The 13,303-nt window shown below is 40.1% G+C and overlaps 1 protein-coding gene across 1 annotated transcript; it reads right to left on the bottom strand.

Moving 5' to 3' along the window:
- Positions 1 to 2,780: 2,780 nt before the first annotated feature.
- Positions 2,781 to 5,534, bottom strand: LOC147891162 (wall-associated receptor kinase-like 1). Its single transcript, XM_087389066.1, has 2 exons — positions 4,212 to 5,534; positions 2,781 to 4,130 (listed from the first exon to the last, which is right to left on the bottom strand). The coding sequence occupies exons 1-2, from the start codon at positions 5,212 to 5,214 to the stop codon at positions 2,938 to 2,940; spliced, it is 2,196 nt and encodes a 731-aa protein (XP_087245192.1). The 5' UTR covers positions 5,215 to 5,534; the 3' UTR covers positions 2,781 to 2,937.
- Between the last annotated feature and the right edge of the window lie 7,769 nt (positions 5,535 to 13,303).

Here is a 13,303-nt window from a genome sequence, read left to right as displayed (position 1 = left end):
ATTAGATGGTTAACTCAAAGGAGTGCTGATGCCTTCTGGAGAGCGGCTGTGCATCCAACTATTTGCAGATGATGTTATGGCAGTGTTTCAAGAAGACGAGCAGAGTGTGCAGGAACTACTGCAAGTGATGCAAATGTTCTGCAAGGCTTTTGGATCCGAATGCAGTTGGAACAAAAGCTTTGGGCTTCGAACAAATCCAAATCCCCCCCCAAGGTGGGCACAAGACTTGGCAGTGTTGTCGATCCAACATGGAGAGGTGGTAAGGTACTTAGGAGCCCCAATAGGGATTGGGATCTCAGTGAAGCAGAGATTCTTATGGTTTGCAGAGAAGATTAGACCCAAGCTCAAACCATGGAATGGGTTAAGCCTCGGTTGGAACACTAGATTGTTGCTTCTGAAGTACGTCTTATCTATGTCGGTCACGTATCTGGCTTCATTATGGAATTTCTACAAGAGCCACTAGGTGAGTATTGAGAAGCTCTTCCCTGCATTTTTGTGGGCAGAAGAGGAGGGTAAGAGACATGCATTACAATTTGTGGGATGCCTTGAAAATGCCTAAGTTGCAAGGTGGCCTAGGACTCCTGGATGTGAGACTGAAAAACCTATCCTTAGTCAGAAAATGGATTCCCAGACTGTTTGCGGAGAACACGCCATGGATCCAACTGGTCAAGTGGTTCATAGAGCAAGGCTGCTAGGTTAGAGTAGGCACTTGGAGCTCCCTGAGCCGGTATGAAAGACTCTTCTCAGAGTTCCCTTTGAAAATCATGGGCTCGGATCTAGTGGTGGCCCTTTGCAGAGCATGGAAGCTATGCATTTGAAAGATGATGTGGTGTGGAAGACATGGGTTGAGGGGAGATGGAAGCCTTAATGAAACCATTTAGTGGGGCAAAGCCCTGGCAACAAGGGATGTGCCCTTTGCTAGACTAAATTTGATCACCAAGAAATACTTTTTGAAAAGGTTTAAAGACCTGGGCCCAGATTTGGGATGGAAGAAAGGGGGACTGGATGGCATTGGAAGACATGTGTGCGAGGTTTGCCCTAAATGACAGAGAGGAAACCCTGGTAAGCATGATCCTGGAGCAACTCTCGGACTCTTTGCCCCTGAGTTGTATCGTGACAAACAATGGACTCGGTCTACATTGGTGCGTTAGAAGGACAAAGTTGAGAAAATTAATTGTCAGGAAAATCTACAATGGTCTAATGGAGGGGGGGCTATGCTCAGCGACCCTGAACAAGAAGTGGGGCTTGCCCACTTTGAGGCTTGGTGGAAAGCCCAGCTACAGGATATCTAGAGAGGATGCAGGACAGTGAAGGCGAACTTCCTAATGTGAAAGCTCCTCAATCAGTGGGTGCCGGTCCGTGCGCGGTTGGCTAGGCTCATGGCTATAAGCCACCTCTGTCCGTTCTACGAGAGCGGACCAAAAACAATTAATCATCTCTTCTGGGGATGCCCAGTAGTAGTCAGACTCGTGTGGTTGCAAGTGGCAGCAGCTGGAGTTAGTAATTGTGGGCTCATGCATAGTTTTAAGGTAGGGGGTAACTAGAAAGTTGCCCTGGTGGGAGATTCGTATGGTTTTACCTCCACATTGAAGGCGTGCTGGCCTTATATCAGTGAAATGGTTATTTACTCAGTCTGGACAATAAGGAACAAATTTGCTTTCGACCGTTGGCAGTGGGAATCAAAGATGCCATGGTAATGAATGTGACAAGGGGAGCACTAATTAATGCTACCACCTTGGTCCTAACCCTGTAGTGGGTGAGTGGCTGAAAGAGTTGTCAAGAGTTATCTTGAGGGTGTGTTGGGGTTGATTGCAACATAGGCCACGGGCATTTAGCCCTAATGGTTAGCCCATTTTTGTACTTTTTTCGTTATTGGAGGAAAAACTTTGTTGATGGGTTTTTTAATACCTTTTGAACCTCCCTTGAATGCATGTGATACGTGGAGTTTCTTAGTACGGCACCCCTCAAGGGTGATGTCCAACAATGGGAGGATGCATTTTCTAGGTGACTATGATGAAAGAGAATGAGTCTCTCCATGTTCCAAAGGATAAAAATTGAGAGGCTAGGATCATTTTCATACCAACCCCAACTACCCTTGATAAGTATAGTAAGGATGTTGTTGCCCTTAGGGCAATCCCATGAGGATGGACATAATATGTACTAATGTGTATCGAACAAGATTCTAAAGCCTATTTTTGGAAAAGAGCAATGATTTGGTGGCATCAACATGAATTTGGGATTGCTTTACAACCACCCTTGACAAGTAAAGTAAGGGAATGTTGGCAGGTGCGATGCCATAAAGATGTATATAATTAATATATACATAGTACCAAGAAGCATCTTTTAGGCCAGTGCCATAAAGATGCGTATAATATACACATACCACAAGGAGCATCTTTTAGGCCAAGAGCACTGATTTTTGAGTTTGCTATAGACCTAGGAAGTGCACCCAAATGTATGTAGCCTGAGATGTGGGTTAAAAACACGGGTGTTTTCAATCTAGAAAAATCACAAAATTCGATGTACATAAAAGGGATTTTGATTTTCACAAAATAAAGTTCTATAAAGGAAAAAATATAAAACACCCACGTGAGAGAATATATATTCTCTTATATATGATTATTTGGTAGTGAACCCTTTGTATAGAGATAAAGATTTAAAGATCATTTTATTTTGTCAAAAGAGGATCTAAACTTTATGAGCGATTGCAAGTTAGGCTAAGTTTTTGAAAAGCACTCGTTCAGATCTACTCGAGTGCTCTCTAATACATTCATGTGGCTTTGCTAGATAATCACAATCTAGTATAAATATTAAAAGAAAGCATCATATTTGTTGTTTTGTCTTACTCTATGACTCGGAGAAGCAAGGCCAATATATGCAATAAACAATAGATGTGATGCTAGTTTGCATTTGCAAATGGAAGCTGGCATGGGCATCCTAGTACTGAATGCTATTGGGGTAGTGACTTGATAAGCTCTGAAGTATCTCATCTTCTTCAGTTGCATCATTCAACTTTGCAGAGGTGCAAATACGCTCTTCTTCTTCATCATCAGTTGCAACATTCAACTTGGCAGAGCTCCAAATAGGAGCTTGCTTTGAGTTGCCGAATTGGATGTAACGCAGTTTCTCAGCAACGTCTCTCATGGAAGGCCTGCTATGACCCTCTTCTGACACGCACCTCGCTGCAAGCTCTGCTACATAATTCACGGAGCTCATCTCTGGTGAACCCATCGAGACGTTGAGATGAGAATCTATGACTTTGCCTAAGTCCTCCGTTCTCATTTTCCTTAGACACAGTGAAGCCAGATTGCCCCCCATAGACACCGGAGACAAGGAGGTTATCAGCTCGAACAGCACCACCCCGAAGCTGTAGACATCGCTTTTCTCGGTCAGCTGGAAGGTCTCGAAGTATTGCGGATCTAGATATCCGAATGTGCCCTGCACTGCCGTGGAGACATGCGTCTGATCTGGTGCTAGCAATCGTGATACACCGAAGTCAACAACTTTTGCTACGAACTTTTTGTCGAGGAGGACGTTGGAGGATTTGACATCTCTATGGATGATGGGTGGAGAAGCGGCAGAATGGAGGTAAGCCAGTGCGTCTGCAATTTGGAGGGCAATCTGTAAGCGGATGTCCCAGCTTAAGTAGGTCTCGAATTTACCTTGCAGATGCTCCGACACTGTGCCGTTGGAAACGTATTCATAGACGAGGACGGGAACTTGCGCTTCCAGACAGCAACCGAGCAACCTGACGATGTTCCTGTGGTTGATGCTGGACAAGAGAATGATTTCGTTCACGAATCGATCCGCTTCCCCAGGCTCTTGCACGCGATTGGAGCGCTTGATCGCCACAACCGAGCCGTCCACTAGAGTGCCCTTGTAAACTGTACCATAAGCACCGCTTCCTAGTCTCCTGTTCTCCGAATACTTCAGAGTAGCGTTTTCCAGTTCACTCTCTGTGAAAAGTTTGGGCGTCCAGTTGCTTTTGAGGGAAGGCAGTAGCTGTTGTAACCTGCGGCCACCGTGCAGTTCGAAATGCTTTTGCTTCCTGCGCCTGACTTCTTGTGATCTCAAGAGGGAGAAGAGGAAAAAGGCCAGGATTGCCATAGAGATGCCCGTGGACAATATTGCTGCGAGAAAGCACCCGGGTTATGAGTTATTGGGACCATAGGAGCATCGAAAGCTACATACAGATATTGAGAGACGATCACCTATTATGAGGTTGCGTTGCATGTGAGATTTTGAAGGTGAAAAGAGCGGCGATGCTGGTGCAGGCGCTGGAGCAGGAATGGGGCTACACGCAGTGCCGTTCTTGTAGCCATCTCCCGTGTAACCTTCAGAACAATTGCAGAAATAAGCGGTCTTGTTGAATATGTAATCGATGTCGCCGCATGTGGCGTTCTGCGCGCAGGCATACCCCGTCGTCTTGTTCACAGTAGAGCAATTCTCCGAGGTATTGCCGAGCATGATACCCCATCCAATCTCCATACCGTATTGCCCACTCCCAAAGACGCTAAGGTTGTAGTTTTTGTAACTGTTAGGATTGAAGACGGAGGAGTATCCGCATCTCTGTCCTGTAGGATCAGAGTTAAACGGCCCAGCTCCACCTCCTGTCAGTTGTAGCTGTGTGACTCCCGCAGGAATGCTAGCAATACAGCAAGGTGCCGTGCATACGTTCGCCGTCTCAGCGGAGCTGCATCCTGGCTCACAACTGAAGTCCATTAACGCATGATGCTGCATAGGTTCGAAGGGATCATAAACAGAGCCGATAATGGAACCATTGGAGCCACATCCGAGAACCAGGAAGGCATTGTTACCGGATAAGGCGAAAGGCCCGAGTTGGCGCGTGAGGGTGAAGTTGAGATGTCCGAGTTGGTTGATGTTGCAGGATTCGGCCTTGAGGACCGTGGAATTGATGAGGAGGCTACCGGGAGAGATCTGGAGGAGTGGAAAGTGGCCAGAATCGGTGATGAGAAAGGGGGAGTTGTTGGTGCAGAGGATGCGATAGGCAGGGAGGCCACAGCGAGAGTCTGAGATCCAGAAGGGGTAAGGGATTGCGATGGCTCCACAGCTTCTGTTACAGAAGTGATCAGTCGATGAAGCTGCGTATGAGGCTATGGTTTGGATGGGTAAAACGCAGGTGGCTGCAACAAGGATTGCGAACACCGAGGACGTGCCCATCTCTCTGTGCTCCATCTTTCTCAGACAGGACATCGTGCTCTCGATCGAGGACTTAAATCGTTGCTTCCCTTACTTCATGATGCTCTTCTGAGTCTTCTCAATCTGCAGCTGCAGTTGCCAATCCTTCGGAGGGATTTGTTTGTCTGTCCTACGTATGAAGCTTGCACTCGAGCAATTATATCATTGCTTCCCTTATCTCTTGATGCTTTCTCAATATGCAGCTGTTGCCAATCCTTTGGACTCTGGAGGGATTTTCTTGTATGTCCTATCGCTGAAATCTATATTGTGAGTTCGGAATTCGTCACTCAGCCTATGTCTGCAAAACGCGTTCCTCCATGTCTCTATGGGAGTTCCCGAGCTTTCGACTCTCCAGCAATTAAAACTTTGCCTCCTAATTACTTGACGATGCTCTTCTCAATCTGCAGTCCTTCGCAGGGATTTGCTTGTCTGCCCCATTGCCCAAATCTAAATCGTCTCAACAGACGATGGAGACGATGTTGGTCCAAAGTGTGTTGCTAGTATTGTAAATATTTTTTCAGCGTAGCTACTGCCTGCGCCGAAAGAAAAGGCATATAGTAAAAGAACTTATTTCAAACCGTGATGAAGAATTTAAACATCTTTTGCGTTTGGTCGTGCAACAGAAGTTTTGACTCTTAAGGCAGCCGTGGCTCTTGACAGGGTGATGATCACCAAGAGTCGTGCTTCGTTTGAACGTCGAGACTGAGCACGTAGCAAAATTTCGTGGCAATCTTTTTCATGACGTCGTGGTTGGTGATCCTGAGATGGGGGCTCAGCTGCATGTCGCAATGAGGGAAAATTTACGTAACTGATATTATACAGAGTCATGGTGACGGACGCATGAGCTCTGCTGAAGGCCATTAAATATTGAGCACATGGATTCAAGGTACAGATTTCTTAAACGTAGGTACAGATTTCTAATGTCCAACAGAGCCCCCTCGAGACTAACGAGTCACGAGGATGTAAGTATCTTTCCAATGGAGTAACACCCACATGAAAATCCGTGAGGCACTCGTTCCAGGCCCGGTTCATGTTTTAGGGTCACTCCTCACGAAATCAAAAATTCGAAGCTCTTCCGATTGTCAAGCTCCAGCCGTATATTTCCGCATGAACTAAATTCGAAGCTCTTGCGATTGTCAAGCTCCAGCCATATATTTTGGCGTGAACTAAATTCAAGTTGCTTTTAATAATCTGACTTGAGCTTAGTGGAACGTCTGACCATCTCTAGGGAAACTTGTGTGAGTTGCATACTGCTCCAAACTTGTATGGGGCAGTAGTTCATTGGATGGAAAGAGCAGGTTATTAGCTAATCAGGAGCATTGAAGGCATTCCTCAAAGTCACAAGGAAAAATCTGGAGAAGTAATGGCCCATCCAAAGTGGAGGTGCAAATTTGAGCTCCGGAGAAGTAATGGCCCATCCAAAGTGGAGGTGCAAATTTGAGCTCCAAATTGACATCGGGAGATCTGCTTGCCTCCAAAACTAGCCTCCAACTACGCATGATTTTTTCCATGAGCACAAACGTGTATCATCTAGGGTCATTGTTTGCTTGGGTGTAGCAATTTTTGGTGAGGTTCAGGAATTTTTCGTATATAGGTATCTTGCATGACCCATAACTTATGCATTGCTCAATGGAATTCAGCAAACTTTGTCTTCAAGTTGTAGTACACATTTCAAGCTTGAACATGAGACCAAAAAATTATGGAATTAGGATTTGGAATGAGACCGTTAAAGCATTACAAGTGCTATGTTGCATGTGAGCATGCATCTTGAAGACTATAGGATATAGCAATTGATTCAAAAACATCAAAATTTTATTATATATATACATGCAACCAAGTAATCATTCAAAAGTACACTATGTGAGCTTCACCTCAATCCAAAGATACACCTAAATGAGAACATTAGGCATGGGTTAATGGGCCTCCAATGTTGTGCTAAAGTGATGCACACCCATTTGATGGTACTCTCCATAACTTTTTTTTTATTTGTTGAAAACCAAAACAGATTGAAAATTTGAAATCCAAACTAGTGGGACTACGGTATAGTGGTCTTAAAATATTGATAGTTATTGGTATTGGTATCTAGATTCACCCTTAAATGGAAGAAGTTGAAAATGTGCAATTTATGCATGTGCAAATATCTTATAATAAATTCGACACTTTTTATAATTTTGAATTGTTTCTTTTCCATGCACTTGCTTGTTATATGGCTCATAAGCATGTCAATTTAGGTTATTGCATTTCATAATATACACATCATTAAATCTGAGAGTATGCCCTTTGGCCTATTTGTGTTTTAAAGCATTTTAGGCCACATTGCACTTGTTTGGGATATCCAATTTTGCTGATGTGTATCATTGGAGGGAGAAAAATCGATCGCTAAAAATTTTGCTACTCCCAGAATTTTGAATTTTCAAACCTTCCGCCCATCTAATCTTGGAAGATTAAGTATCTATAACCTGCCCCCGTCCTACAAACACCTTATAACCTGCCCGTACCTCGACGTGACCTTGCACAGACTTTGGTTTGGCATTGTCTTCTTTCGAAGACCGTATTAGGAAAGTGGGAATATCCCAAGTCCCACTTTTTTTACGACTCTCAATTTTGTTCCGAAAAAATAAAAATTTTGAAACATATTTTTCTTAAATTATATGGCATCAATCTAAAAAATTTATGGAAATATACTACATTCATGAGTACATATTAAAGCAAGTAAGACTAATAAGTACTTCACATTGCCAACAATCTATGAAAAATTTGACATCAAATCCTTGATGATTGTCCATATTTTTAATTTCTTTACACTATTATTCAGTTATGCTCTATTATTTTGTAGATATTACATTGAATTTTCTCTCTTTGCATGTGCTTGTATAAAAATTTATGAAAGTGCATAGATTGTATTTGTATTGACAATGATTACATTTAACATGCATATAGAATCATTCTACCTTAGAAATTTATGAAATAATACAAAGAGTATTTTGAAACAAAATTTTCTCAATCAGATGGCATCAACTTTGGTAGTTCATTAAAAAATCGAGAGAGGTATTTTGAAACAAATTGTCCTCAAGCTAGATGGCATCAATCTTTGGAATTTATGAGAAAATGTTGCATTCAAGAGTACATATTAAAGAGAATATGACCAATAAGTGTTTCACATTTTTTACAATTGATGGAAAAGTTGGCTTCAAATCCTTTATCAAGATCAACTTTCAATTGATTATACTCAAATTCACTTGTATTTGCTTGTTTCATGTATGTTACTTTGTAGATATTACTTGAATGCTCTCATTGTTGTATTAAGCACTTCTCTTTTCAAGATCTTTCTTTGCAAACCCTTTTCATTGTTGCCATAAGTCTAAAAATTTCGGTACAAAAAATTTATCATTTCTCTCATTTTTAATTTGATTATCCTATAATTCACCTTTATGTGCTTATTTTGTAGATATTGCATTGAAATTTCTCTCTTTATATGTGCTCATACACAAAATTATGAAAGTTCATAGATTGTGTTTGTATTGACAATGATCTCATTCTACACTCTTGAGCTCCTTTGTCCCCCATGTAGCCCAAGTCCTTTTTTCCTTTATTTATTATTCAAAAATGTCATTTAGAAAACTCTACAACAAGTTATCAAGCATATGATGGGATGTAAAAGCAAAAAACAAAACTAATAAACAGCAAGTATAGAAGTGGCATGCATATGCCTACAAATCATACTCAATGAATAACTCCTTTGAAGGTTCTTGAATATAAATTGCAAAATGCAATACAAAAATTCGCCTCAAAGGGGCACGAATATATAATGCTCCAAAGCATGAGTACAAGATTTCCCTCATGAAGCCATGAATATATAAGGCCATAACAAGGAATCTCAAAAAGGATATATAAACTCATATTCCATATAACAAGGTAGAGATCCTCATCAACCTCTTCAATTGACATCACTCTCAAATGCCAAGTGCATCTCATTCCTGCCTGCACTACATATACGTCACCCACTCCAAATCCCTTGTCCTCTCTAGAGCTATCAATTGGTTTAAGCTTCATGAAAACAAAAAAGTTTATTAAGTATAGTAGCATTATATAACTTTTAAAAAGCTATTTATACTATGAAAGTAGGAGTGTCCAAAGAATTATCACCAATGCAACTGCAAGGTCTACTCCCTTGCTCTTAAGCTTGTGAAAAAGAGCCTACATATTATGTGCATAAGAATACTTAAACGACAAGATAGATCAAATGACATATATCAAATAACAAATATGTGTGTCTATGTGTGTGTGTGATTGATTATGCTTCATATCACATCTTCATATCTTTTAAATTGACCCAAGGTTGATTTGAATGTGTGTTTGTGTGAGAGAAACAAAGAAAGAAAGAAAGATCTATTAACATCTACAAAAAACCTCATGGGTTTAGGAGGTAAGTACAACATCCAAAAAGTGACTGACTACTTCTGGATAACCAGCGAATTGGGGGAGTGCACAAGGCTTGGCTCCTCCCAAGTTGTTATAGGGATAACTATATCTCTTGTCTCAGAGATTTCACTTGAGTTGTAACCATGTTCTGCACTTTAGAAACTAGTTTTGGTGTTGGTCGACATGCATTATATTTTTATATTACCTCATGGATGACTTCTTACTTTCCACTACCCTCCATATCATGAACTCTCCTTCCTAGAGCTGCAAGCTGAATCTTTAGCTCTCGAGCTTCAAGCTCTAGATAATAGATACATGCTTGGAGAGAGAGAATAATTTTCAAATCACACAAGGTTGATTTAGATACGCTTAGAACATGTGTGTGTGTGTGTGTGTGTGTGTGTGCATGTGTGTGTGTGCGTGTGTGTGTGAGAGAGAGAGAGAGAGTGAGTGAAAAGCTTAAAATCACATATTCATAGTTTTTAAATCTTAGAATGCGTGGTCATCACCACATGATACTTATTTTCAAATCAACCCAATGTCGATTTGTATACTCTTAGAATGTGTGTTTATGCATGTGTGTGTCTGATTATGATTCAGATAACATCTTCCTCACTTTTCAATTCACCCAAGATCATTTTGAGTGTGTGTGTGTGTGTTTGGCGTCAATGATAATGCTTCTTGAATTGAGCCAAGCTTGATTTGCATAGTCAAAATGTGTGTGTGTGTGATCCAAGGTCAATTTGCATACATTTTATATGAGGTCATCACCACATGATGACATGTGTGTCCTTGTTTGTGTGTGTGACTAATCATGCCTCAGATCATGTTATGTGCATCTATGTGTGTGTGAAGATTCTAATCACATCTTCATAGATTTTAAACCAACCCAAGGTTGATTTGCAATGTCTTAGAAGTGTAGTGGTCACCACATGATAACAATTTTTAAATTAATCCAAGGTCGATTTGTATATACTCTTAGAATATGTGTGTCTATGTGTGTGTATGACTGATTATGCTACACATCACATCTTCATAGCTTTTAAAATGATGCCAAAGGTCAATTTAAATGAATGTGTGTGTGTGTGTGAGAGAGAGAGAGAGAGAAGGAGAGAGAGAATGTTCTAATCACATCTTCATAGTTTTTAAATCAACCTGAGGTTGATTTGTAAGTCTTAGAATGTGTGTTCATCACCACACTTAATAGTTTTCAAATCGACCCTAGGTTGATTGATATAGTATTAGAATGTGTCTCTATGCATGTGTGTGTGTGTAGTGTCTAATCATGCTTAAAATCATATCTTCATGGTCTTCAAATCGACCCAAGGTCGATTTGAATGTGCATGCATGCATGTGTGTGTGTGTGTGTGTGTGTGTTTCAAATCGAACCCAATTTGCATACTCTTAAAACGTGTGTGTGTGTGTGTAAAGCTTCGAATCACATCTTCATAGTTTATAAATTGATCCAAGGTCGAATTACAAATCTTAGAATGTGTGGTCATCACCACATGAGAGAAGTTTTCAAATTGACCCAAGGTGGATTTGTATACTTAGAATGTGTGCCTATGGGCGTGCGTGCACGCGCATGTGCGTGTGTGTGTATGTCTCCACATCTTCATAGCTTTTAAATAGACGTAAGGTCAGTTTGCATACTCGTAGAATGCATGTTTGTATGTGTGTGTGTGTGTGTGTGTGTGTGTGTGTGTGTGTGTGTGTGTGTGTGTGTGTGTGTGTGTGTGTGTGTGTGTGTGTGTGTGTGTGTGTGTGTGTCTCATGTATGTGAATCCTTGAATCACATCTTCATAGATTTTAAATCGACCCAAGGTTGATTTTCAATGTCTTGGACTATGTGGCCATCACCACATGATAACTGTTTTCAAATTGGCCCAAAATTGATTCATATACTCTTACAATGTGTATGTCTAGGACTCTGTGTAACTGATTATGCTACACATCACATTCTAAATCAACCGAAGGTCGATTTGCATACTCTTAGAATGTGTGTTTGTGTGTGTGTGAAGATTCAAATCAAATATTCATAGCTTTTAAATCGACCCCAAGTCAATTTGCAATGTCTTAGAATACCTGGTCATCGCCACATGATAATAGTTTTCAAATTGACCCAAGGTCAATTTGTATAGTCTTAGAATGTGTGTCCTTGTTCGTGTGACTAATCATGCCTCAAATCACATCTTCCTAGATTTGAAAAGGACCCAAGGTCAATTTGCACTCTTAGAATGTGTATGTGTGAAGCTTCAAATCACATCTTCATAGTTTTTAAATCGACCCAAGGTTGATTTGCAATGTCTTAAAAAAGTGTGTCCATCACCACACAATAAAAAAATTTAATCGATATAAGGTTAATTTGTATACTCTTAGAATATGTGTCCATGCACATCTTCATAGCTTTTGTGTGCATGAGAGAGAGGGAGAAGGTTCAAATCACATATTCATAGTTTTTAAGTTGACCCAAGGTCGATTCACAACATCTTAGAATTGGTCATCACCACATTATAACAATTTTCAGATCGACCCAAGGTTGATTTTTATACTCTTAGAATGTGTGTCTATGGTTATGTTTCAAATCACATCTTCATAGTCTATAAATCGACCTAAGGCCAATTTACATACTATTAGAATGTGCATGTGTGTGTGTGTATGAACCACATCTTTAGAGTTTTTAAATCGATCCATATGTGTGTTTGTTTACTTTTGATGTTAGCCAAAGGTCACCTTGTAATTAAAAAAACAATTTCTAATCCTTTAAAATGAGAATCAATAATTTTGATTGAGAGTGAGCATGATCTTATAAACAAAAATAAGAATTAAGTCAACTAAACTTACATAAATTATGCTTACATAGAAGTACACTCTTCAAAGTAAAACAAGGCAAATGAGAGATAAAATCAAGTCTTTAGAGTATAATTAAAATATAAATTTAGAATTGAAATTTAAAAAATGCATATTTTTAATTGAAATAATTAAATTAAGAATTAAAAGAATATTTATTGTAAATAAGAAAATATAAATTTGAAATAATAGATTTCAAAGAAATCAAAGAAATTTTAAGTGCAATTTGAAAATTGAATCCTAGACTTTCTATATACAAATTTTTCTAGACATAAGAATTAAATTAAGAAAAATAGATGTAAATTATTTTTGAAAAAAGTTTGAAGTCCAATTTGAAATTTGAATCCAGACTGGAGGTACACATATCCGTATTTCCACACATACGTGTTCTTCTTCAAGTCCATATTTTTGAAATGGTCTGGTTGGAAACAAATAAAGGAAGGGGTTTCCAATGAACTATGCCATTGAAAGAAACTGAACCTTCTGTTAATAAACATTTCATGTTCAATGGACTGATCAAACGTTAATGGGCGAGCCATGAAGAGGGAGAACGAATAGTCTTTCAACAAAAGCTTGGATTTCTTTTTTAAAGTGGTGATGCCTGTGAAATGATCTCAAGGACAAGCAAGGTATGAAATGAAGCAGAGTAGAGCAACAAAGATGATTCAATGTAGGCAATGGCAAGATATGGAGAGGGATGCAAAGAAAATAGTGAGAAGAAGGTACATACCTTCATGGAGGAAGTGGTGGCGCCAAAAAGAAATCCAAAGAGGTAGAGAGACGAACACCCTTGCTTCCAAAAAAGTGCATTTCCTCCTTCGCATCCTTAACT

The sequence above is a fragment of the Dipteris shenzhenensis genome, chromosome 18, assembly GCF_047967505.1.
Source record: "Dipteris shenzhenensis isolate YYH24624 ecotype China chromosome 18, Dip_SZ_1.0, whole genome shotgun sequence".
Lineage (NCBI taxonomy): Eukaryota > Viridiplantae > Streptophyta > Polypodiopsida > Gleicheniales > Dipteridaceae > Dipteris > Dipteris shenzhenensis.
The sequence above is the reverse complement of the archived record's forward strand: the minus strand, read 5'-3'. Positions and strand labels throughout refer to the sequence as shown.

Coding starts and splice junctions, on each gene's coding strand:
- LOC147891162 (XM_087389066.1), bottom strand. CDS start 5,214: ATGTCCTGTCTGAGAAAGATGGAGCACAGAGAGATGGGCACGTCCTCG. Junction 4,131..4,211: donor GCAACGCAACCTCATAATAG/GTGATCGTCTCT, acceptor GCTTTCTCGCAG/CAATATTGTCCACGGGCATC.